Genomic DNA, 21,686 nt, shown 5'->3' with positions numbered 1-21,686 from the left:
ACTGATAGGTAGCCTATGCTCGACGACTAGCTTTGGAGTTGGTCCTCTTTTTCGCCGCCTTGACCTCCTTCTCGAACCTGCTCCGCTTCCTCTGCCTCGGCCCATCGTCCCCGAGGTCGTCGAACGCATCATCCCTCGACCTCGCCTTGGAACGTGCCAACACGCTCTCCTTCTTGCCCCTCTGACGCAGCTCCTCGTACCCATCACCCAAGACACCCTTCCTGGTTCTCCCGACCGACTTTATGATGTCGCCAAATTCGTCGTCCAGCCCGACACCAGGCACACGTCCACGCCGGGCGGACACCATGCCGGTTCCACCGAGCGCAATGTCTGCCTCGTCGAGCGCACGCCGGCGCGCGTCCTTCTTCTTCATCACCAACCGCGTGAAGTTCTCCTCCTCGAACTCGTTTATGCGCTTGAGCTCGCGCGCACGCCCCGACGACAGAGCAGGTGTCGAGCCCAATCCGGACGTCGACTCCATGTACGGCTTCGAGGGATCGAGGTGGGCAAGGTTGGCCAGTGCGGACGGGACGGGCGCGCGGCGCGACCGGTCCTTGTCTTTTGACTTGCTTGGCTCGACGTAAGGCATGGGAGCGAGCTTGGGCGGACGGTAGATGCCGTCGCGGTCATCGCCTGCAATGCTGCCGCCTTCTTCGTCCTCGTCTTCGGAGCCTTGGTCCATGAGTGCTTGTGGGTTCGGGCGGAACGCGAGAGGGTCTGGCAGGCGTTGAGGATAGGATCTCGAGGACACAATCATACTCGGAGACGTACCGTTGGCAATGTTCTTGGTCGCCGAGTCACCTTCCTCAGCAGTGCGTACCAGCTTGTCGATTTGGTACTTCATCCGACCCTCGAGCACCTTGACCTTCTCCAGTACCACCCTCGCTTCCACCATAGCGTCCACGCGATCACCAGCACCATCGCCGCGAGCAGGCCTATCTTTCGCGCTGAATGGAGCTTCAGGAGCGGATCTCTCTGCTAGCGAGTGTCCAATTGCGCGACGAGCTGTTAGCAGGCTGAGGGACTGCAAGTAGGAGAGCATCATATGGTGTTTGAGAGAGAGTAGAGAGATCCCCTCGCGGGCATCCAGCTCATGGGTCGTACTCTGTCTGAATCAGTGAGGATATGTCAGGACTCCGCGCAGACTAAGACGTCTTCGAACACTCACCTCTCCCTCAAAGTCTTCACTATATCCCTTGCCGCAGACATGCTGACTTTCATCTGGTCGAGCAGGTCGCAGAAGGCCTGCACGTTCTCTTCGCTGGGCATAGTCGCCACGTCATCTACGCTCGTCGTCGCCATAGAGTAGGTGGTCAGGGGAAGTTAGGCTTGTAGCCTGAGCGTTGTAGATGAAGAGGGCGAGGGCGAGGGCAAGCCTGGAGGAATTGGTGAGCAAAATTCGTTAACGCGGGGAAAGAAAATTGAGTTAGGGTCAGTTAACGGGTTTCTAAGCCGCCGCTCATAATGTTATCGAGCGTAATGCATAACATCTCAGGTTATCAGAGCCCAGTGCGTTTCATCCCTCTACTCTGCCGGTCTGTACGAAACATCCTATACTCACCGATGGACGACTTGTCCACCCGGGTCGAGGTGGTAGAAGTGGAAGGGGCATTTTGGGGCCCGAACTCGATATGGGACGATATATAGTCACCTGCTGGGCCTTCCATCTTATTTCGCACGGCGGTTTGTACGTAACCTCCAGGAATCGCGATGAACCAACACCAGTAGGCACTAGTGAAATCGCAAACAGCATGCAGCGACAAGATCAGTATATGCTTGGATGTGCAAGTCCTATTGGTGGACAATGTTACAACGGAATGCTTTTGTGTTCTGCTTCTCTCAGTAGTCCTCGTGCTCGTCAACCGGCCTCAGTCCCTGCAAGCTCTGCATCACCTCCCTCAGCTCCGCCTCCACGAACTGCGCAGCCTCCTTCGCCACCACCAGCTTCTTCTCCAGCTCATCTGCTGACATCGCCCGGTACTCCCCGTCCTTTTTCACAAGCCCAATGTTGTCGAACCGAGGGAGAGTGTTGCCTAGTCGCGGGAGCGAAGCGTTTGGGTCCCAGCCATTGTCGTTGAACGAGAGCACCGCGCGGACCGCGGCGGTGTTGATGTCGCGGTGGAGTTCCTCCAGCTTTGAAAGCTGTACCTCCATCCAACGCGCACGCCGCTCCAGCGCAAGAGTGAGCGCCGCCACCTCGTCCTCCTTCTCTTGGCTGTTCTGGTCGTCTCCGCCGTCCTCGAGGAAGTCATCACCCTTCAACATGTCCCGGAGCACGCCGTCGAACGACGAACTATCATCCCAAGTCGTGCGCGGGAGCAGCCTGAGAAGGTCTGAGATGGTCTGCGTCAAGGTCTCCAGGAGTTGCTGGAATGACGAGACGGCGTTGTCGATCGAGCCGGACGGCATGTTGTTGGCGAACGATCCACCGCCCACGGACAGTGCTGAGAGCGCGTGAACAAGGGGACCATACTCCAAAGGCACCCTCGAGGCCGGGTTGATCTTCGACATGTCGAAGAAGGGATGCATCGACAGGTCAAGCCAGGGGAACTGAACGTGGAGCTCGGCCAGCATGTCCTTCACGGAGAGCGGCTGGATGGCCGGTGCCCTGTCGACCGAATGGGCGCGAGAGTTGTTCGAGCTGCTGTCGCGGCCGTCGGGGAGCTGAGGTGCGTCAGAGGTGGCAGCTGACGGGAGCGCAGACGCGGCGTCGGCTGCATGGTCCTCCTTAGGGATCTTGATGGGCTTCGTGACAGGCTTGTTTTTCTTTGGCATCTTCGCGAGGATAGGTGCCTGTACTACAGGCTCCGATGACGATGGGGTAACAGGAGTGCTTTGCTTCGAAGCCTGTGCCTTGCGCCCGCCCTTGTCCGCAGAAGTTATAGCGACGCTAGCGGGAGCCGCCGGCGCAGCCTTGCCAGCCTTCGCTGCAGCGGCGAGCTTGTTCGCCTTCGCCGCGGCTGCAGCAGCCCTCTGAGCTTCAGCAGCGCGCTCACGCTCAATCTTCTCCGCTGCCTCCTTCTCCGCACGCTCCTTCGCAGCCTGCTGGCGCTCCTTCGCCGCCTTCTCCCGCTCTGCTTTCTCCTTCTCCGCTTTCTCCTTTGCCGCCTTCTCCTTCTCTGCCTTCAGTGCGGCTTGCCGCTCTTTCTCCGCAGCCTTCTCCTTCGCGATACGCTCCTTCTCCACAGCACGAGCAGCAGCCTTCTCCTGGGCAACACGCGCACGTTCAGCAGCACGCTCAGCTGCTGCAGCCTTTTTCGCAGCCTTACGAGCGGCCTTCTCCTGTGCAGCGGTGTCGAGAACCTCGGGTTCGGCAGCGGGAGACTCGGTATCCTGGGGCACATCGGTAGCAGGGGATTGCTCGGCAGCCGCGGACAATGCAGGGAAGTCGGACGAAGACAGAGCAGGAGACTCGAGAGGAACAGGGGAGGGAGCCGTCGACACTGTATGACGGCATAACGGGATAACGAAGGAACAGAGAGACGTGGATATGGGGGATATGAGGAGAGGTGAACGAGAATACGATAATCGAACACAGCCGAAACAGAGAACCCAACAAGAACAAGCATATGTCAGCGTCAACGTACTTTCACGGATACCCTACCGGGAGGATGGATACAGCGAGAGCGCGGGCGATGCACTGGCAGTGATGGCAAGAGAGGAGACCGGGCCGTTGTGATGGTTGGATCTCAAGGCCGATGATACAGTTTCCGCACTGAAAGCACGGCAGCTCGGTACACTGACCTGGGACGCCCACCCCGCGAAGCGAAGGAAAACGGACTCACCATGCGCAGAGCCACTTTGCGACACCTCCATGCTTGTAGACGGACCGCTTCCATAGATATGCTGGTTCGTCAGAGAAGGGCTTGCTACTGCTTCGTCCGGAAAGGGCAATCCAGGCGGAGGTCCAAACGCCATGGGGTGAGACGCGAAGCCGTCTATTCCGGGCGGGGGAAACCGACCGTTCGGCATGGCCTGGTTGAGGCTTGGAGAAGCCAATCTCGCTGACATGATAGCAGGGTCATTGAATGGCTGGCCCGGGTTGAATGGCGTCTGGTCTGTGAGATAGAGGGTATGCATAGGAGAAGAGCGAAAGATGCTAGTCAACAACATATTACACATATACAACTCGGGGAGCCCTACCCATCGGTCCGTTCCTTGATACGTTCGCCCGCTCGCGACTCGACATGATCAGCTCCCTCAACTGCTGCTCACTGACACCATTGTCGTAGGCCGGCTGGAAACGGTTCAACTGGGGAGCGTGCTGGTTGAACTGAGGCTGAGCAGCCTGCATGTGCTGCGCCAACGGCGAGCTCATGACAGAGTTGCTCTGGTAGTGGTTGGCAAAGTCGTGATGGCGAGGAGGGAACGGCCATTGCTGCGAGACATGTCCAGGGAACTCTGCAGCATTGTTGTGATGCGCCAGCTGAGATAGGCTGTCGGCGTTGCTGAGAGGAGACGACGCGTGGAGGGAAGACGAGGCAGAACCCTGACGACCGCGTGCGAATCCGAACCTAGAAACCTTGCGCTCCTCATCCACAGGTGAGAACTTGCGCGAGGGAGCGTCATCGACAGCATCTCCGGCGAACGGGTTGAATGAGCCAGTATAGCTGGACCCAGTCGACTGTCGCTCCAACATGCCTTTACCAGTGAGCGGATCGTATACCGTTCGTTGGTTCTGAGATGCGAGCGGAATACCAGGAGGGGGCCCAAGGGGGTTCAACGAAGCCTGACCACTTGGCCGTAGCGCAGGGAACACATCGAAGAAACCACCGTTGAACGGCACGCCGGAATCAGTGTCGAAGTCAGGCAGATTGAACGTGTCGTCCTGAACGTCCCCTGCAAGCTTCGGATCGAGATTGAAGCTGAAGCCTCCGAACTCGGTGTCGTTGCCAAGCGCCTGCAACATGCGGTCGAAATCGGGGAACGGGCTCTGCACGACGGCGGTAACGTTTGTCTCGCGTCTCGCACGAATATCCTCCATCAAAGCTTGAGCCTGTGTCGACATCTGATAGGTCGATTGGGATTGTTGCATGGAGATCTGGGGGGAGGCAACTTCTGAAACGGTCCGGGACACTGGAGGAGGGAGACCAGGAGGAGCAGCAAGCCCGGGCGGAACAACGGGCGAAAGGCCAGGCGGAATAGCTGGAAGTCCCGGAGGTGCCGAGGGAACCTCCTTGGCCACAGACACGGTGGAAGAAGGGGGAGGGGGAGACCGAGGAGATGCAGCTTCGGGCGCACCAGAGCCGGCGTCAGAATCGACCGCGACGGAAGACGTAGGCGAACGCGGGGCAGGTGGTGGGGGTGGAGGTGGAGCTACTTCCTTCGCCTTCACTGTCTTCACGAGGGCTGGTGTGACAGGTCGGTTGGGTAGTGTCGATGGCGTAGCAGGACGGGATGAGGATGCTTGAGAGGACGCCTTCGCCGCAGCCTTCCTGCGCACTTCGGCCAATGCAGGAACAGCAGGCGTTGTCGTAGAGCCAGAACGTTGTTGGCGAGTACTTGTTCCAGCACGGCGACTTTGTCTGGTCCCCTGACTGATCGAATTCGTGTTGTTGTGTAGGGCAGTACTTGCAAGCGTGTTGCTCTTGTTTGCCCATGAAGCTGCGCGAGGAAGACCTGAGAGAGCGATCAGTGTCCACGTTCGTTCCAAATGGAAGTGGTGACTGACCTTCGGCTTCGTCTCCCTTCTTGATGGTCGTAGTACGCCTAGTCTCGGTGTCCTTCATCGTGTGTTTCCTTTGGTGCAAAGTAAGTTGAGTAGGGGGTAAGGCGGGAGCAATACGTACAATGTCGTTAGATCCTCCTTGGTGAAGCAATCCTTCTCATCTCCCCACTCGTGAAGGTTCATGCAGCTATGGTCTTGGCAACTGACCCCACGGAGGAACGCCATGCAGTACTTTGTCGTCCCATAACTGGCCCTCATGATCTCTCCTCCTCCTCCCGGAGATGGGGCGCCATCTACCGCGGCGATTGCGCGAGCGGCGTCTTCCCGACGATGGTATGTGATATATAGCCCTACTACAGGCGCGCGGCCTCCGGGAGGGGTGCGCTTGGTGATCACAATCTTGGAGATCTTGCCATACTGTCCGAAGTACTCGTTCGAGCGCAACGTAGGGATGAGCTGTCTCGAGGTCAGTCCGATCTCAAATCGGATCGGAAATGAGAAGCGCACCTCTTCCTTCGCAAACCTGGGACCCAGCCCGACAACATACACCACATTCCGCTGCACAACACGTACGTTCGCAAGGTGACGGCGACCCAGCGCATCCAGCTCCTTGCGTTCACGCTCCCGTTGCTTCTTCTGCTGCGTCAAGCGCTTGTGACTACGCGGAGATGGTCAGTACCAATCGCCCATGTATCATCTCATGAAGCACCACAAGGAAAACGACTATGCATGGATGCCTTCGAGTAAGAGGCCTGGAGTGGTGATATTCGCGTATAGCAACCCGCATTCGTGCAAGAACACCGCATATAGACGCAAGGAATCCCAGGGCAACCCAAGAGCAGGCGCTCAGTCGAGACAATACGGGGTCGACGATCATATGTAACCCCGAACAGGAAAGCAGAAGCAAAGAGCATGTCCACCACGTAGACAATGCATTGCTCCCAAAGGACTAAGGCCTGTGCCTTGAGGGTGCAGGGTGTTGTTGCGCGTCCGGGCGGCATGTAAGCCTGCTGACCCGGGAGCAAGGGGGCGGCCGACGCAGAGAACCATGCTGGACAGAGGTAGAGAGGCAGACAAATTCACGAATACTCACTCCTCTGGGTTAATGGGCTTGAACTGGACCGCATCATCGGTGTACTCTCTCCGACACGCAGGGCAACGGCTGTTGAGGTTCTCCTTGATATGATGCCAACAGAATTGGCAGACCTGTGGGGAGACATCGCATTGCGTGAGTAAATGAGAGCATGAAGTTGAGCCCACAATGCACACCTGGTAACCGCAAGGACACGGCTTGAAGTTAAGATCGGAGATGTCCATCTCTTCGAGACAGAGAGGGCACTCCGCGTCTTCCTGCAGTCACCCAAAGACATCAGAACCCAGCGCATATACGCACGATACTGAACAAATACACACCGCTTCGTCGTCGCTCCAGTACGCGTCTTGTACGCCGGCAAGAACATGCGACTTGGACTGTGGGAGGGCGTGAGCGGCGTGCATGGCCGGAGCTGGGAGGGGTGAGTTGGTGTGGATTCGTGTAGCCATTGCTGAGAACACGCTGAACAACGTTGAGAGAGTCGATGCAAGAGAGATGAGTGAGCGAGACGGGCAAGACGGCGACAGGAAGTGGTAAGCGGGACAAACGAGGCGCTTGCCGAGTTTTGCTGTGGCACATAATCAACACGACCAAATACCCAATGTATTTCCATAGACGCTCGTCGTTCAGGCGTCCTGTATACTTCGTAAACTCACCACTCAATCATCAGTTCTATTCACTCGGCCGTGAAAAGCTACATACTACTGTGGTTACAATACGTACGGTAGGTAGCTATGGATGAATCCTTAAGCAAATTCTCCGAACCATTACAACCTCTACTTATTGCTAACATGCCAGGCACGTCGAACGTTGACCGGAGACCCGAGAAAACTGACGAGATTCAGCTCCTCGTCCAGGCAACCTAACTTCGCGAATATGTCCGACTTTTGGAGATACACCCAGCGGTGATCAAGCACGATGCAGGATCTGTCGTCCACGAGCACGAGCACCCAAGAACACTGCGACATCGGAGACATATAGCAGTAACCGCGTACCAGATCGTGGCCATACGCTGTTAGACGATCGAAGCTGTCAGCGAAGATATCTATCTGTAGGGCCTTGGATACAATCACCGGAGAGCGGCTCGATGACTGGAGTGGTTAGATCTGTTCGTCGGTATGGAACTAGCAGGAAGAGTAATGTCATAGCATATTGTCCAAATGCTGTCTGTCTTTTTGTGGTTTCGACTACAAATCGTCGAGGCAAGTCCGGTCCGCCTTGAAGCTTCAAGTAGTACCTTGTCTGTTGCGATGTGCAATGGTCAGGCAGCTTCAGATGCAAAGAATGCGATATGCAGAGAGCAGAACATTAGCAATACAAGTGGATCATCATCATTGGGTCACCAGTCGTCATCATCATCGAAACCTCCCTTCCTGTGCTGAAACTGCACGTGCACGAGGTTCGTGAGCCCGAGTAAGGTTATACTTATGGGAGGCATACGCACGATGATAGCACCCTTGGCGGGCGTGGACTTGGAATCCGCGCCGTCAATCTACATACACCCTATGAGTCCGCGGATAGAAGTCGGATTGGGGAAGTGAACATACCTGGTCGAGCAGTTGGATGAGCTGCTCCTCAGAGACACGCCCGCGCAACTGTCCAGTTTGTGCCATCCGAAGGAGGATGGCTTCGATCTGGTGTGCTCTGTCTGGACTTACGAGCGCGATACGAGCGACTGGCAGAGTGCAAAGACCAATCAGCGAATGTTAGGACATACCTTGGTGTGGGGACTTCACTCACGTCTCTCTCGTGCGGCGGTGTCAAGGATCGTGGCAAGGAGATCCCTCCGCATCTGCTCCTCCGCTGCCTTCTTCCCGCTGTCCTCCTCTCCCTGCGCACTGCTTCCTCCTTGTTGCTGAAGCTGGTTCATCCTTGCGGCCCGGATCGCAGCCAACTCTGGGTCCTCCATGATCGTTTGTCAAAAGGAGAGATGTATCGAATTCAAAGAGAGCGAGTCAGAATCGGGACCGCGTCAAAACAGATCGTAGCGAGATTGCAGCTATGATACAATGGCGAGAGGTGGGGGGAGCAAGACAGATTGAGCGAGATTGACTCGGCGAGGGAAAGGTGCAAGTCCAAAACGGGCTCGCGCTCACGGAGCCTCATGTCGGTGGTCACCGCCATTCTGGACGCCATGGCTTTTGTCCTCTCACGAATAAATCTGTCTAGTGTGGACCCAGAAGGCTTCTGTGCTGCAGTTGCCCGCCGCCATGTCCCCAGACGTCTTCTCGCTGTGGAAGAAGAAGCCCAAGCCTCACTCAGGGTCAGACCCCGCCGCCATGAGCTCAAGGCCGACATACCACACTAGCGGCGGACGCACTGCGACATCGTCCGACCCCAGTGGCATTGTGGATGGGTTTGGACGACTCTCGCTGGGTTCTCAAGAAGGTCGGAGACAGGATAGCCGTCCTCATTTCATCGGAGGGTTCACGCCTCACACGACGGTGCATGGCCACCCAGGTGCGCCGCAGGCCAATGCTGCTCTCTTCGTCGGTGCTGTACCACCACCACCTATTCTCCATCATCATGGTGGCGCAAACAGTGCGCCGTCGTTGTCGACACCGTTTCCGCAGCCCAACCAATATCCCGCACCGGGTCCTCTTCCCCCACCTCCCTCGGTTCCCATGCCGGTCCCGCAGACATCGCGCACCATGCAGTACGCAATGGGGGATAACATTATCCCGCCTCCCCCACCAAAGGACCATCTGCGGCCTTCAATGCGGCCGCGCCCGCATTCGGATTCAAACGCCTTTCCGGGTCCCTCTTCAAGTCACCTCCAACCTCCCGCAACGCCGCAGCGGCCGCACCTGCAGCAGGCGCCCAACTCTGCCCCAGCCAAGCCCGCGTCTTCTGCTCCCAACTCGCGTCCTTCTCCTGCGCTAACACCTACAAAGCGTCCGAGAGCTGCATCGAGTCCACCCTCCCCGACTGCGTCAACATCCTCTTCGAACTCGAAGGGGGAAGTGAAGGTGCAATGCAGCGGGACGACGAAGCAGGACAAACGGTGCACACGCATGGTCGCGGTCACCGCTCCGCTTTCACGCTTGAACGGCGAGGACCTCCCGCACTATTGCCACCAGCATATCAACACCGCGTTCGAGGATGTGAAGTTTCCGTCCCACAAGGATTCCGGGGTCTGGGTAGAGTTCAAAGGTAGGTGAGGCTTCTGTGCATGTTGTGTGACATCCTAAACTCGGTCTGTTCTAGATTGGATCCCTGAGTACCTACAGAAGGAAACGCAGGACCAGCTGCGCAAGGAAATGCGAACTAAGCACTCCGCAGCTGACGTTTCAGGGTACATCTATGCCTTCGAGATTGACGGTGAGGGGTCTGTCCTTCCGTCCAGCGTACATGTATTGAAACACGCCCAGATACCACCCGTGCCGACGTCGTGCACATCAAGGTCGGCCGTGCGGTCAAGCTGACCAAGCGGCTGGCGGAGTGGGATAAGCAGTGTCAGTCGAAGCAGACGCATCTGCGCGGGTTCTGGCCGAGCACGAAGGACGCGGACGATGGCAATCTGGGCCGGGGTCGTGTCCAAGTCGGCGACCCTGCCTCTTGGTGCCATAAGCTAGAACGGCTTATACACTTGGAACTGGCGGACCTTGCTGTTAACGCGCCGTATCTCGACCCTGCCTATCCCAATGTAAAGGGTGGTACTGGCAGTGCAAACAACCGGGTTGTCTCCAGATCGTCTTGCCCTGACTGTAAGTGGGTCTGATAACCCATGCAGTATATGCGTGTTGACAGCTACATCTCAGGCGGCAAGGTGCACCAGGAGATTTTCTCCTTCCGTCGTGCAAACGGTCGTTACAAGGGCAAGGAGTGGGAAGAGATCGTCAAGCCGGTCATCGAGAAATGGGGCGGGTTCGTCGAGGCTTATGTGTAACGGACTCATGAGATGGTACATTGTGAGGTCTTGTGTCTGACTTGCTTTAAAGTTTAGGATCTGCTCCTGTACTGTGTAGTCATCGTGTCGCGGACGTGTAGCGTCCCACCTGAGCTTTTCATGTATCGCCGCATCGTGTACTCTTGTACTTTGGTTATACCCTGTCACCACGCTATTGTGATTGGACTTTCACAGCTTTAGACAATTCGCGTATGCTCGTTTCCTTCAGCTCTCCTATCATAGCGTGGACACGGGAACGGAGGTAGGCACTGTGCGTGCGGGTGAACATCGCCTCACAAATTCCATTGTATCTTTGGGCGCTTGTTGGATAGGGAACAATAACACTTCACGTGATCGTGTTGAACAATGGCCGCGTCGTGACATTGCCATAACGTGTATTGTCTTTTGTCCCGGTGCCGCCATGGGCCACACTCGCGCGTACAAAAAGGTGGAGATGGACGACCAGCCACATCTTCATCTTGTCCTCTTACCATCACCTAGACCTTATAGTACCGGTTGCCTCCAGTCTCTGGAGTTACTATCTGCTCTCACGATCTAATCCACGTCTCTTGCCTTGAACGCCTAATATCCCTTGCCTTCGTCGTCGTCTCAACCACTCAGCATGCTCGCACTCGCACTCTTACTCCCTCTCTTCGCGTTTCTAGGGTTGGTCATACCCGTCGCTCGTGGCGCAGACCACCAAGTCGTAGTGGGCGGAATTGGGGTCTTGAAGTACGATCCGGAGTTCGTGGTACGTATGATCTTCTTGGTCTCTAGAATGTCCGTTCTTACTTCGGCGTATAGACTGCCGATATTGGAGACACGGTCACTTTCGTATTCAAACAGAAGAACCACACTGTGACTCAATCTACCCTTGAGTCACCATGCGTACAAGCAGCCGACGGCTTTGATTCTGGATTGTATGTCTCCCTCTCTGTCATGTGTGGCCCGACCTTGACCGTTTCTCCAGCGTCCCTGTTCCAGATGACCAAACGAGCAACTTTACCGTTGCTCAGTTCACGGTCTCTGACACCAAGCCTGTCTGGGTTTACTGCCGCCAGGCCAACCACTGCCAGCAGGGAATGGTCTTCGCCATCAACCCCGCAGACAAGTTCGACGCGTTCAAGTCCGCTGCTACCGGAACCGCCTCCTCTGCTTCCTCCGCCAGTGTCATTACTGTTACTGCGACCGTAACCGTCAACGGCGCCACGCAGACAACGACATATGCGACAACGACTGGCGCGGCAACTACCACGGCTTCGGCGCCCTCCGCCTCCACTACCTCCACCCATGTCGTGACCGTCGGCATGAACGGGGTCCTTGCGTTTTCGCCAGACAACCTCTCTGCGAATGTCGGTGACACCGTCACCTTCCGGTTCTCGGCGAAGAACCACACTGTGACGCAGAGTAGCTTCGCAAAGCCCTGCGCGCCTCTGGGAGAGTCGAGCGCGAATGGTCTCGCAGGTTTCGATTCAGGATTGTGAGTGCCACATGCAAGACCATCTTTCGCATACTCATGGCGTATGTTCTCGTAGCATGCCTGTTGCGGCCAACGCCTCTGACTTCCCTGAGTTCACGATCACTGTGAACGACGTGCGTGCTGCCCCACCTATGAACTCTTTGTCCATACTTATTCTCGTCTCCACAGACCGCGCCGATCTGGGTCTATTGCAAGCAGACGAATCCTGCGAGCCATTGCCAGCAGGGCATGGTACTTGCTATCAATGCTCCTGCGACGGGCAACACCTTCGACGCATTCCTGGCGAATGCGAAGGGTACCGTCAGCGCCGCATCTTCTACCACTGCCGCAGCGTCTGGCACGCAGGCAATCGCTTCCAGCACGGCAACGCTCAACCCAGGGAGCAATGCCGCGTCTAGAAGGACCTACAATGCTGGTCCTGTCATGGTGGCCGTTGCGGTCATCCTCGGATCCTTGCTATAGCCTACGGCTCCGCGAGCTGGTCTCGGACTTGTGCACCCGAACGTCTGGACGTACGGACGCTTAATGATTCGCCATGACACGTTACGCAGTGGACACATGCCGGGACTATTGTTATTCACTGAATAGTGTAGCGATATCTTGGGATATCTTTATGTATCTTCGCTTTCGCCGGGCTCTCGTGATGTATCCATAGTACTTACTGTAGTTCGGATCTTCCTGGCCTGGATTATCTGCTAACCCCTTCGGGAGATGTAATGCCAACAGATGTACCTATAAATTTGCCACTGTCTGCTATTTTCGACTACCAATAATTGTTCTCGAGAGTCGAGTCTCGCCCGTTGAAGCAGGTACTAGTGCACGTGATAAGAATCCTGAGGTTGTTGTAACTCCGCTTTCCCTCAGCCACAGACGCGTCGCGCACCTCTACCACCACAACCACAACCTACCACGCTCAACCTTCACTAGTCACTATGGCCCGACCTAAGCAAATGGAGAACACCAAGGGCAAACTGCCGAAGAGAAGGAACGTTGGCAAGCTGATGCAGATCTTGAACGTTCCGGTCGACGTGTTCCTTGAGGTTTGTATTGTTCTTACTATGCAGTTGCTTTGCATGTTCAGACACCATATACCTTTCTCATATGGAACAGATTGCGTCGCACCTGCATCCTCTCGATCTTCTGCACCTTTCGCGCGCGTCCATAAACCTGAGGGAAACGCTTATGTCTCGCAATATGCGCACCATCTGGGTTGCGGCACGCAAGAACGTGGAACCACCTATGCCCGACTGCCCGGACGGACTTAGCGAGCCCGCCTACGCATCCTTGGTATTCGAGACGCGGTGCATGGTGAAGCTAGTTCAATTGTTGCATGATGACAACGTCCTTACTGGATATAGGCTTGCGATGCTGGCAGAGCAACATGGAGGTATAGTTATGCTGCCCGAGTGCGCTTCTGTGTCCTATGCTGGAAGAACAAGTGAGTCTTCTCGACATGTGAGTATGAAAAGATTGATCACAAGTTCTTGGCAGAACCAAAGCAGGCGAGCGGCTGGCGCAGCAGATAGGCATCGACTCGGATGTGTCGATAATGTCCGTCATATTCAAGATGCTACCTGAAATGGATTGTATGTTTTCCTTGCGCACCTCACGTTATGATTATTAACGTAAAGCTATCTGAAGCGTGGGTTGTGCATAGGCAGAACCGATGGAGCAATTTTCACGAGCCTGAGTTCCTCGCTCTGGTTGATGAGTACAAGAAGGTCCAATCTGAGGGCGCACAAGCGCTCCAGGAGTTCGTTGAGAAGCGTACAGCAGAGACCAAGGCTAGACATGAGGTGAGTTCAGCCGTACTCGTCTATTGTTGGTAGCTCGGCTCAGGGTCATTTCTAGTTCGATTCAGCCGTGTGCGAATGGCAAAATGCTCGCAGCAATGCCAAAGACAGACTTGATCGTCAAGCCGCTACTGATCGTGCTACTGCGTCAGTTATTCTTTCGCTCTGGCGATTACTTGCTCTTATCTCACCGTACGTCAGTATCAAGAGGAAGCTCCAAGAACTCGGATACAAACCTGACGATCTGCCCCGCGGAAACTCAGAGGTCGACAAGATGCTCCATCAACCTCGTCCGCTGACCACCAGGAGTACGTGGTTCAGCTGACCAGACACGCACAATATTGACTTCTTCCTAGTTTGGAATACCATACAGCCGAAGTTGATCAAGATTGTCGAGGCAGAACGTGCACGCCGAGCAGAGGAAGCATTCAAGAAGAAGTGGCATTCGCGCCTGACCGCCTTACAGAAGTATTACCAGATATACGTTCACAAGGACCGCGATTTGCATCCAGAGAAGTTCATGCTGCCGAGCTTTCCGGTCGCCCGGAGGCTGCCCTGCATAGAGGCCTTGCTCACATCGGTCGAAGACCCGCAAGAGGAGCTCACAGAGAAGCAGTTCGCCTCTGTTGAGGCGACTTTTCTCCAAGAAGTCGAGGCGCAGTACTGGATTCCCTCGAGGCATTTCCTCGCTCAGCTTGTCCGGAATGTGAAGAGTGAGACTGCGGAAGCATCCAGCAAAGGGACGACGGCAAAGAAGAGAAAACCCGCAAGCACGAAGCGCAAAGGCAAAGGCAAGCACAAAGACACGGACGACGATGGGCAGGTCGACGCAGCCGCAGACTCCGCGCTCCTAACATCGCTCGCGTCGCTATTCCTGTGCGAAACATGCGATATCTTTGGCCCAAACATATGCGTCAAGGACATGACGTACAAGGAGTTGCTGGAGCACTGGCAGGAAGGTCATACCTCTCCGCCATGGGAGGCCGACTGCATTCGTGTGACTTCAAGTTCATCTATCCCCCACCTGCTGCGGGCGTTGCGCTTGCCTGCGGACGCGACGCTGACTGACATCGAGCAACGTGTGTGGGCATCGTCGACTACGCCCACCTGTCCTTGGTGCCGCAAAGGATCATATCGCTCGCCGGCTCGTCGGACTTTGAGCCTCCTGGTGCGTCTTCGAACTCCTTCCGAGTAGTTTCGCTCGGTGCTGAACGCGTTGTTGTTTCGTTACAGCTATCCCACATTCATTGGGACCACCGGGGGCCGTAAGTTTGGAGGCTTTGCTTTGGTGGACACTGCGCTGATGATTGGCCGTTCTTTCGTACCATAGCTTAGAGGAGCTAGACATCGATCCGGACGTTGAGAGCTCTGCGGCAGCTGCTTCTACGTCCCGGGAATGAGCCTCTCGATCCGCATGTCGTGTCAAGGGTTGGTTTGTATTGGATACCTTGTAGTTTGCGGTCAGAGTTCTTGGATAGGATTTCTTTTTGCTTCAACCAGTAGGTGCATTATCGTACCTGTAGACCCAGCATCTCACAGTCAATTCTCGATAGGTGGCGCATATATGTATGTATATGTATGTATCTGTATTGTGATTATCACTTACGCGACGATGGCGTTTTGTCAATCATCCTTTTAAACACTGCGGCTCGTGGGGCTGCTGAACCGTGTCCATTTCCAAGTATACTGCGTCATCATATGGCCCGTCGACCACAGGGCGTCGCGGTGTCTAAACCGATCCCGCAGCCAGCTTGTTGGGGTCGAAGCGGAGATCGTCGTCGTAGACGAAGCAGATGCATCCAATGTTGTTCTCTGGCACCTGCAACCGTCCTCACATCTCCTGCTCTTCATTGGACATATTGCCATAGGTACCACAAAGCTCTGGACGAGCGCTGGCGTGAGTGCGACCATTGCATACAGAATTGTCCTCCCAGGACGGCTCGACGGAGAACGATCGGTAAGTAGCTCTTGAGGAAAACGGAATAGAACGAACAGGCTACAGTACGTCAGTAGTATCTATCTTACAGCTTCGAGCTATGCTACGCACATGTACGTACAAATAAGTAGATGTATGTACGACTCCGTCCACAGAGCGCACAGCGCGTCAGATCCATACTCCAAAGCCCTCAGCCATCCCAAGACGTCAGGTATCGAGCTTCAAGCATCAGCTAGGCAGCCTCCACTCCGCAGACAAGTCCGGCTTCGGACTCGCGCCCCCATCGTCCGACGTCCGACTCCCATCACGATCACCTCTCCTACAGACACAGACACAGACTCGACCGCCTCCGCCTCGCGCTCGACGTCCGTGTCCGAGTATCCCGTGGTGGAGGCGCCCCCGGGGGAGGTCCACATGGACTTGAAGTGGATGGTGGAGAGCTCGGCGGGCGCGCCGCCGGGCGGGGTGGAGGATGCGCCGAGATGTAATGGCAACATAATGTGCCGCTGTTGGCTAAGTTCTACTGCGTCTGAAACCTTGCTGAAGTTCATTACATATATACCGACGTACATACGATGCGTTCTCATCGATGATCATCCTGTTCCATAATGTATATCATGACAGAGCGATGGATAGTGTTCTTTTGAGCACATGGATGATGAGCACACCTAGGACGAGATGTCGTTATCCTCTAAAAGGTATGGCATTGCAGGCCCTGAGGCTGAACATGTCTACCAGTCGGAAGCATGGTCTCACGGGCCGTACTTTTAGTGTACTGCCATGACCGAATTAGGAAACCCATATTTGTAGAGAATCATATAGGCGCCTGACTTTCAACCGCAACCACCACCTATATCTCTCGACTTCAGCATCATAACGCGACTCGTCAAGGCGAAGGATGGTAAAGGGAAAATGTGTGGCTGAACCCACGCCAGTGCGCCGGCGCAAACAGCAGAAACCCACGGGCACGGGCCGCAGTAGCACTTCTGCGATTGTCTTGTCCCCGTCCTTGTCCTCGGCAGATAGGATGGCTGGGCAACTCTCGCTACTGCTCACCATGCCCATGGACGTGTTCTTTGAGGTATGTGCTCTGACAAAGGAACCCACAGCCGGTCCCTTGTGCTTAACGCGATTGTCATTGATTGATGACCAGGTTGCTTCGCACCTCAAACCACTCGACATTCTCCATCTTTCCCGAGTATCCAACACGTTCCGGAAGCTACTTCTATCTCGCAGTTCTCGGAGGATCTGGGCTGCTGCCCGCAAGAATATGGTGCCTGAGATTCCTGACGGTCCCGACGACGTTAGCGAGCCTCTATATGCACGCCTCCTTTTCGAACGCTACTGCATGGTACGCTAGTCGGAAGAGCCTGCATGCCTTAATCTCGCTAACGACGAAGTAGACATGCGGGGCTGCGGACGCTGACCAAGTCGATTATGCGAATGTTCACCGATACTGCAGCGGCTGCTGGTACAGTAGGTGCGTCGTGGTTTTCTGTTACATGCAGGGAAGGTCGCTCACTCGCACCGCCACAACCTGCGATAGCCTCCAGGCCGGTGGACAGCTCCTCTACAACTCAGGATTTTACTACGACCCTGATTTCAAGAAGGTCGTCTACGACCTCCTTTCGCCCGCGCCAGATGCGTCGTACCCACAGCTAGCCCCGCAGAGTCGGAACACGCAAGTCACGGGAAGCAACAACACGGAGCACACTATGTTCCATCATGACAGCTTTGTGGCGCTTGCGGAAGAGTATCGCCAGGTGTGCGCGGGAGAGACGAACATGTCGGTGGAGCAGTTTATCGAAAAGCACAGGACACGCACTCAAAAACGCCTGCTTGTGAGCTTCCTATTACCAAATTCTGTCTCACACGATGCCATCTGGGTTGACATTTTGTCCCTAGTTCCAGACAGAGATCATGACGGTTGAATTCGACCGCAGACAGGCGCGAGCTACGTATGGATACTGTATGACCGATCGAAAGCTGGCGTGAGTGTACAATGCCTCACTATGTATGTCACATACTGACAGTGCCTGTCCAGGATCGAAGAGAAACTGCGCGAGCTGGACTACGAGCCTGAAGACTATCCAGTCATGGACGCCGAATTTCACGCGCTGCTCCAACCACGGGCTGCGCTTACTCCCCGCAGTAAGTTCTTACTTGTAATCCAGTCTGCATTGCCTCTTTGTACTCATCGCCTGTCGCAGTCTGGAACAACATTAAGCCTCAGCTCCTGGACATGTTACAGGCCGAGCGCGCCCGCCGCGTTGACGAAGCATTCCACATCAAGTGGTTCATGCGCATGCAAGATCTCCAACCGCTATACGAGAACTTCGTCCAAACCATCAAGGAACGCTACTCTGAAGACGTGTGGATGCGCACGATGCCGGCCTTCGAAGCGGCGGTGAAGTTGCCCAGCCTGCGCGCGCTGCTCGCGTCTGCTAGCCCATTGGAGCATGTGAGCCACAGCGACTTCGCGGGCATCAGGTCGGCTCTCTGGAAAGACGTACGAGACGCAATGATCAAGATACAACGTCATTGCGCAAACATGTTGCGGGAAGCAGCATGCGGCACTGTGCCAGCAAGCTCTAGCCAAGGTAAGCGTGTCGGCAAGGACGCGGGTACGGACAAGGGCAAAGGCAAGGCATGCGATTGCGTCGACGAGCCCGTGGAGTCCGACATCAACATCGACGACCTGTATGCCGACGATCCCGCTGCAGCCGACCGCGCTCTCCTCGAGCAGCCCACGTCTCTCTTCGAATGCGCACACCCAAATTGTCTGCAAGTAAATACGCCCGGCCTTATCTCCGTCAACAGTCGTGCGCAGGGCGTCATGACCTTCCTCGGGGTGCTACAACATGACGCCACATTTCACCCGTCTCCCTCCTGGGACGCAATTCCCGTTCGCGTTGCGGAGAACACTATGCGTAACCTCGTTCCGCGTCTGTTCGACGCGCTCAGTCTTCCCCAGAACACCAGGTTGTCGGAATTGCACGAGCAACTGTGCAACGGGATACCCGCACGGTGCAGCTGTGGGGTATCGTTCCAGGTGCCACACATGATGATGCCGCTGTTCGTCGGCGAGAGTATGCATCTGACATACCTGGTACGTCCTGCATCTCACCCACATCCTGGTATCCAGAACCTGACCCTGACTTCCGGCATACAGTTGCAGCATATCTCTGGGACCCTCTGGAGTTCCCTCGCAGGGTTAGGGTGAGTCCCACCGCTCTCCATTCTCAACCGCGCAATCACTAAGGACGAGGAATCCAGCTACGGGGGCATGTACGGCGCAAATGCATCGCACCACATCACGCTCGACCCGCGGCCGGGCGGAAACTCACATGCGCAGCCCGGTCAGGGACTGGGCGGCGCCCAGGTACAACTCCCGGGAGGAGGCGCGGTGTTCCCAATCCCACCTCCAATCGGCGGGTTCCCAGTTGTGCAACCATTCGGCGGTGCGTTCCCGATTCCACCTCCAATCGGCGGTGCGCTACACATCCCGCCTCCAACTGCGCTCCATTACGCGAGCGGGCAAGGGGGCCTCAGCCCGCTCGGCGTCATGCAGTGGGCACAACGGCTCGCGCAGCCGGGGATGGCTCAGTTCGAATTCGATGCGCCTGGCGTGCCGGTGGGGCTTTTGCATCCGTACGTGCAGAAGCAGATGCAGGCCCTGGCGGCGATGCTGAACCAGCCCAACGCGGGGGCGCTTGAGCCGCTGCGGGCGTTGTTGCGGGCGAGGAAACGTCGGTCGTAGTAGGTGAGGCGTGTGGGAAGCACGTATGTAGGACGAGTCGAGTCAACTCCCTGCCATCTAGTAGACCCATAAGTTACAGCTTGAAGCTATGATACACCCGTGTAAGTATAGATAAGCAGTAGATATAAGTATACAACTCATCCCCTGAACGCACAGCGCCTCAGATCTATCATCGACCATTGCATACAGATTTCTCCTCCAGGACGGCTCGATGGCAAACGGTCGGTAATAGCTCATGAGAAAAACGGGATAGAACGGACAGGCTACAGTACGTCAGTAGTATCTTACAGCTTCGAGCTATGCTACGCTCGTGTACGGATAAGTAGGTGTAGATGTATGTATGTACTCATGCAAAGAGCGCACAGCGCCTCAGATCCATCCTCCAACCAACCCAGGACGTCACGCATCAGCCAGGCAACCTCCACTCCGCAGACAAGTTCGGCTTCGCGCCCTGGCCATCGTCCGGCGTCCGACTCCCATCGCCTCTCCTGCAGGCCGTCACAGACACAGACTCGGCCGCCTCGCACTCGGCGTCCGTGTCCGAGTACCCCGTGGTGGAAGCGCCCCCCGCGGAGGTCCACATGGACTTGAAGTGGATGGTGGAGAGCTCGGCGGGGGCGCCGCCGGGCGGGGCGGAGGATGCGCCGAGGCCGGACCTGTCGCGGGACTTGGACGCGCCGAGGTCCTCGACGGTGAGCCCGAGGGTCGCGATGAGGATGATGAGCGTTGGGACGATCGCCTGCGAGCGAGGACAGTGTGAGCGAAGTCACGTGAAGAACAAAGAGCGGAAAGCAGAGTACGGGAGGGATCAAGAGAGTCTAGACTCACGGTGAGCTGCGCGATGGGGTCGTAGACGATGTAGAACGCGTTGCTGTTCGTGAAGTAGAGTACGATCTCGATGAGGACGGCGGCGCTGTAGATCATCGCGGACTCGATGATGAGCATGAAGACTTTCATGTAGCGGAAGGAGTGGCCCGAGAGCATGTTTCGGTTGATGTCGCGCGTGAGGAACCTGCGAGAATCGGAGAGTATGGCGTTTTCAGCGCCTGGGAGAGATGGTGTCGGGTATGAGCGACGCACCATAGGCGGACTGCGATGAGAGCTGTCACGAGCGCGTTGGTCGCGAAAGAGAGGCTGAAGAGGGAGCCGTTCCAACGGGCTAATGACTACATGCATTGTAAGACGTGGTTTACCTAGTCGAGATGGATGAAAAAGCACATACCGTAGCGAATGCGCTGTGTGTCGTCTTGGCGGTCGCAAAGATGTAGGCCTGTCCGAAGCCGCATACTAGATGGGGTTCAGCACTTGAGTATGCCAATAGCACGAGACGAAAACTGACTTGCGGAGCCGAGAATCAAAAGAGCGGGAAGGACGCATATTTTCCAGCTCATGGCCCAGACGTAGTAGCACCTCCAGACCTGCACCGCGAATCGTCGGTATGTGAACAGCACCGGAGTCAGGAGGGAACTGACCACTATGCTGTCGCCGAGGATGGAGTTAATGGTGTGAATGATGACCTTCGCGACGTTCGGTGGCTGAGAGACGTCAGAGAAGAATGCCTGAGGTCCTCCGGGGTCGTCGCGATGGTCGATGAAGCCCCAGATGAGACGTGCGAGACCGAGCGAGACGTGGACAGTCGAGAAGCAGAACATGAGCACGGCGATCCAGAATATGACTGGCGCGACCCTGCGCCGCGCGGGACGAACGCGCGTGATGTAGACGTAGGAGCCAAAGAGACATGCATTAAAGCCTGGGGAGCGTGTTGAGCGGGCTGTCTTGCTCGCGATAGATGGGAGAGGAGATGCGCACCGTAGAGGAGAGTCTCGAGCCAGATGGCGACGAGGTAGGCTCTGTCGAGGGCTATCTGGCCTGCCGCCATCGCGGCGGGGAGGGAGGGGGACGAGGAGGACTGGCAGACGGGTACATCATATTATTATATTATTATAATGCGCGAGGCTCGGCGAGCAGCCAGCGCCGGTCTTGGACGGAGGAGGAGGTGCAGCAACCATTGGCTCAATATATGTTCCCCCCCAATCCCGATCAGGGCCACCAGACGCGTGCGTCACA

At 56.1% G+C, this 21,686-nt stretch overlaps 7 protein-coding genes across 7 annotated transcripts; 4 read left to right on the top strand and 3 right to left on the bottom strand.

The window, feature by feature from the left end:
* Positions 1-13: 13 nt before the first annotated feature.
* L226DRAFT_465115 (uncharacterized protein) lies at positions 14-1,209 on the bottom strand (the record flags this gene model as incomplete). Its single annotated transcript, XM_067675899.1, has 3 exons — positions 14-717; positions 772-1,109; positions 1,169-1,209. 3 exons carry the CDS (start codon positions 1,207-1,209, stop codon positions 14-16), a joined length of 1,083 nt encoding a protein of 360 aa, XP_067534072.1.
* Positions 1,210-1,839: 630 nt separating this feature from the next.
* L226DRAFT_561217 (uncharacterized protein) lies at positions 1,840-8,670 on the bottom strand (the record flags this gene model as incomplete). Its single annotated transcript, XM_067683419.1, has 14 exons — positions 1,840-3,443; positions 3,786-4,058; positions 4,144-5,619; positions 5,672-5,739; positions 5,790-6,124; positions 6,176-6,326; positions 6,762-6,874; positions 6,938-7,018; positions 7,082-7,223; positions 7,542-7,720; positions 7,757-7,810; positions 8,206-8,253; positions 8,309-8,436; positions 8,502-8,670. 14 exons carry the CDS (start codon positions 8,668-8,670, stop codon positions 1,840-1,842), a joined length of 4,821 nt encoding a protein of 1,606 aa, XP_067534071.1.
* Positions 8,671-9,478: 808 nt separating this feature from the next.
* Positions 9,479-10,650, top strand: L226DRAFT_465349 (uncharacterized protein; the record flags this gene model as incomplete). The annotated part of the gene is made up of 4 exons (XM_067675916.1): positions 9,479-9,914; positions 9,969-10,082; positions 10,133-10,468; positions 10,523-10,650. The coding sequence occupies 4 exons, from the start codon at positions 9,479-9,481 to the stop codon at positions 10,648-10,650; spliced, it is 1,014 nt and encodes a 337-aa protein (XP_067534070.1).
* Positions 10,651-11,272: 622 nt separating this feature from the next.
* L226DRAFT_523961 (Cupredoxin) lies at positions 11,273-12,592 on the top strand (the record flags this gene model as incomplete). Its single annotated transcript, XM_067678855.1, has 5 exons — positions 11,273-11,401; positions 11,455-11,570; positions 11,621-12,130; positions 12,186-12,243; positions 12,299-12,592. The coding sequence occupies 5 exons, from the start codon at positions 11,273-11,275 to the stop codon at positions 12,590-12,592; spliced, it is 1,107 nt and encodes a 368-aa protein (XP_067534069.1).
* Positions 12,593-12,827: 235 nt separating this feature from the next.
* Positions 12,828-15,541, top strand: L226DRAFT_100909 (uncharacterized protein). The gene is made up of 11 exons (XM_067672058.1): positions 12,828-13,170; positions 13,241-13,438; positions 13,489-13,568; positions 13,622-13,716; positions 13,772-13,926; positions 13,982-14,070; positions 14,125-14,231; positions 14,280-15,091; positions 15,157-15,188; positions 15,254-15,422; positions 15,477-15,541. Exons 1-10 carry the CDS (start codon positions 13,063-13,065, stop codon positions 15,321-15,323), a joined length of 1,746 nt encoding a protein of 581 aa, XP_067534068.1. The 5' UTR covers positions 12,828-13,062; the 3' UTR covers positions 15,324-15,422; positions 15,477-15,541.
* Positions 15,542-16,706: 1,165 nt separating this feature from the next.
* On the top strand, positions 16,707-20,002 carry L226DRAFT_488685 (uncharacterized protein). Its single transcript, XM_067677245.1, has 9 exons — positions 16,707-16,940; positions 17,013-17,210; positions 17,263-17,339; positions 17,406-17,700; positions 17,765-17,850; positions 17,904-18,010; positions 18,070-18,968; positions 19,032-19,078; positions 19,136-20,002. Exons 1-9 carry the CDS (start codon positions 16,758-16,760, stop codon positions 19,617-19,619), a joined length of 2,376 nt encoding a protein of 791 aa, XP_067534067.1. The 5' UTR covers positions 16,707-16,757; the 3' UTR covers positions 19,620-20,002.
* Positions 19,663-21,510, bottom strand: L226DRAFT_510298 (uncharacterized protein). The gene is made up of 7 exons (XM_067678253.1): positions 21,429-21,510; positions 21,092-21,369; positions 20,959-21,037; positions 20,842-20,906; positions 20,700-20,785; positions 20,448-20,631; positions 19,663-20,358 (listed from the first exon to the last, which is right to left on the bottom strand). Exons 1-7 carry the CDS (start codon positions 21,496-21,498, stop codon positions 20,026-20,028), a joined length of 1,095 nt encoding a protein of 364 aa, XP_067534066.1. The 5' UTR covers positions 21,499-21,510; the 3' UTR covers positions 19,663-20,025.
* Positions 21,511-21,686: the final 176 nt, after the last annotated feature.

Source organism: Lentinus tigrinus (assembly GCF_003813185.1).
Source record: "Lentinus tigrinus ALCF2SS1-7 unplaced genomic scaffold L226scaffold_17, whole genome shotgun sequence".
Taxonomy (NCBI): domain Eukaryota; kingdom Fungi; phylum Basidiomycota; class Agaricomycetes; order Polyporales; family Polyporaceae; genus Lentinus; species Lentinus tigrinus.
Note: the sequence above shows the minus strand (reverse complement) of the source record. Positions and strands in the feature narration are given on the sequence as shown.

What these genes read in the sequence shown, in the direction of transcription:
- L226DRAFT_100909 (XM_067672058.1), top strand. Translation starts at nt 13,063, where the DNA reads ATGGCCCGACCTAAGCAAATGGAGAACACCAAGGGCAAACTGCCGAAG. An exon ending in TCGTCCGCTGACCACCAGGA is followed by an intron (nt 14,232 to 14,279) that starts GTACGTGGTTCA and finishes ACTTCTTCCTAG; the next exon opens with TTTGGAATACCATACAGCCG. An exon ending in CATTGGGACCACCGGGGGCC is followed by an intron (nt 15,189 to 15,253) that starts GTAAGTTTGGAG and finishes TTCGTACCATAG; the next exon opens with CTTAGAGGAGCTAGACATCG.
- L226DRAFT_488685 (XM_067677245.1), top strand. Translation starts at nt 16,758, where the DNA reads ATGGTAAAGGGAAAATGTGTGGCTGAACCCACGCCAGTGCGCCGGCGC. An exon ending in CCATGGACGTGTTCTTTGAG is followed by an intron (nt 16,941 to 17,012) that starts GTATGTGCTCTG and finishes ATTGATGACCAG; the next exon opens with GTTGCTTCGCACCTCAAACC. An exon ending in AGCGGCTGCTGGTACAGTAG is followed by an intron (nt 17,340 to 17,405) that starts GTGCGTCGTGGT and finishes AACCTGCGATAG; the next exon opens with CCTCCAGGCCGGTGGACAGC.
- L226DRAFT_510298 (XM_067678253.1), bottom strand. Translation starts at nt 21,498, where the DNA reads ATGGCGGCAGGCCAGATAGCCCTCGACAGAGCCTACCTCGTCGCCATC. An exon ending in TTTGATTCTCGGCTCCGCAA is followed by an intron (nt 20,907 to 20,958) that starts GTCAGTTTTCGT and finishes AACCCCATCTAG; the next exon opens with TATGCGGCTTCGGACAGGCC. An exon ending in CACACAGCGCATTCGCTACG is followed by an intron (nt 20,786 to 20,841) that starts GTATGTGCTTTT and finishes CAATGCATGTAG; the next exon opens with TCATTAGCCCGTTGGAACGG.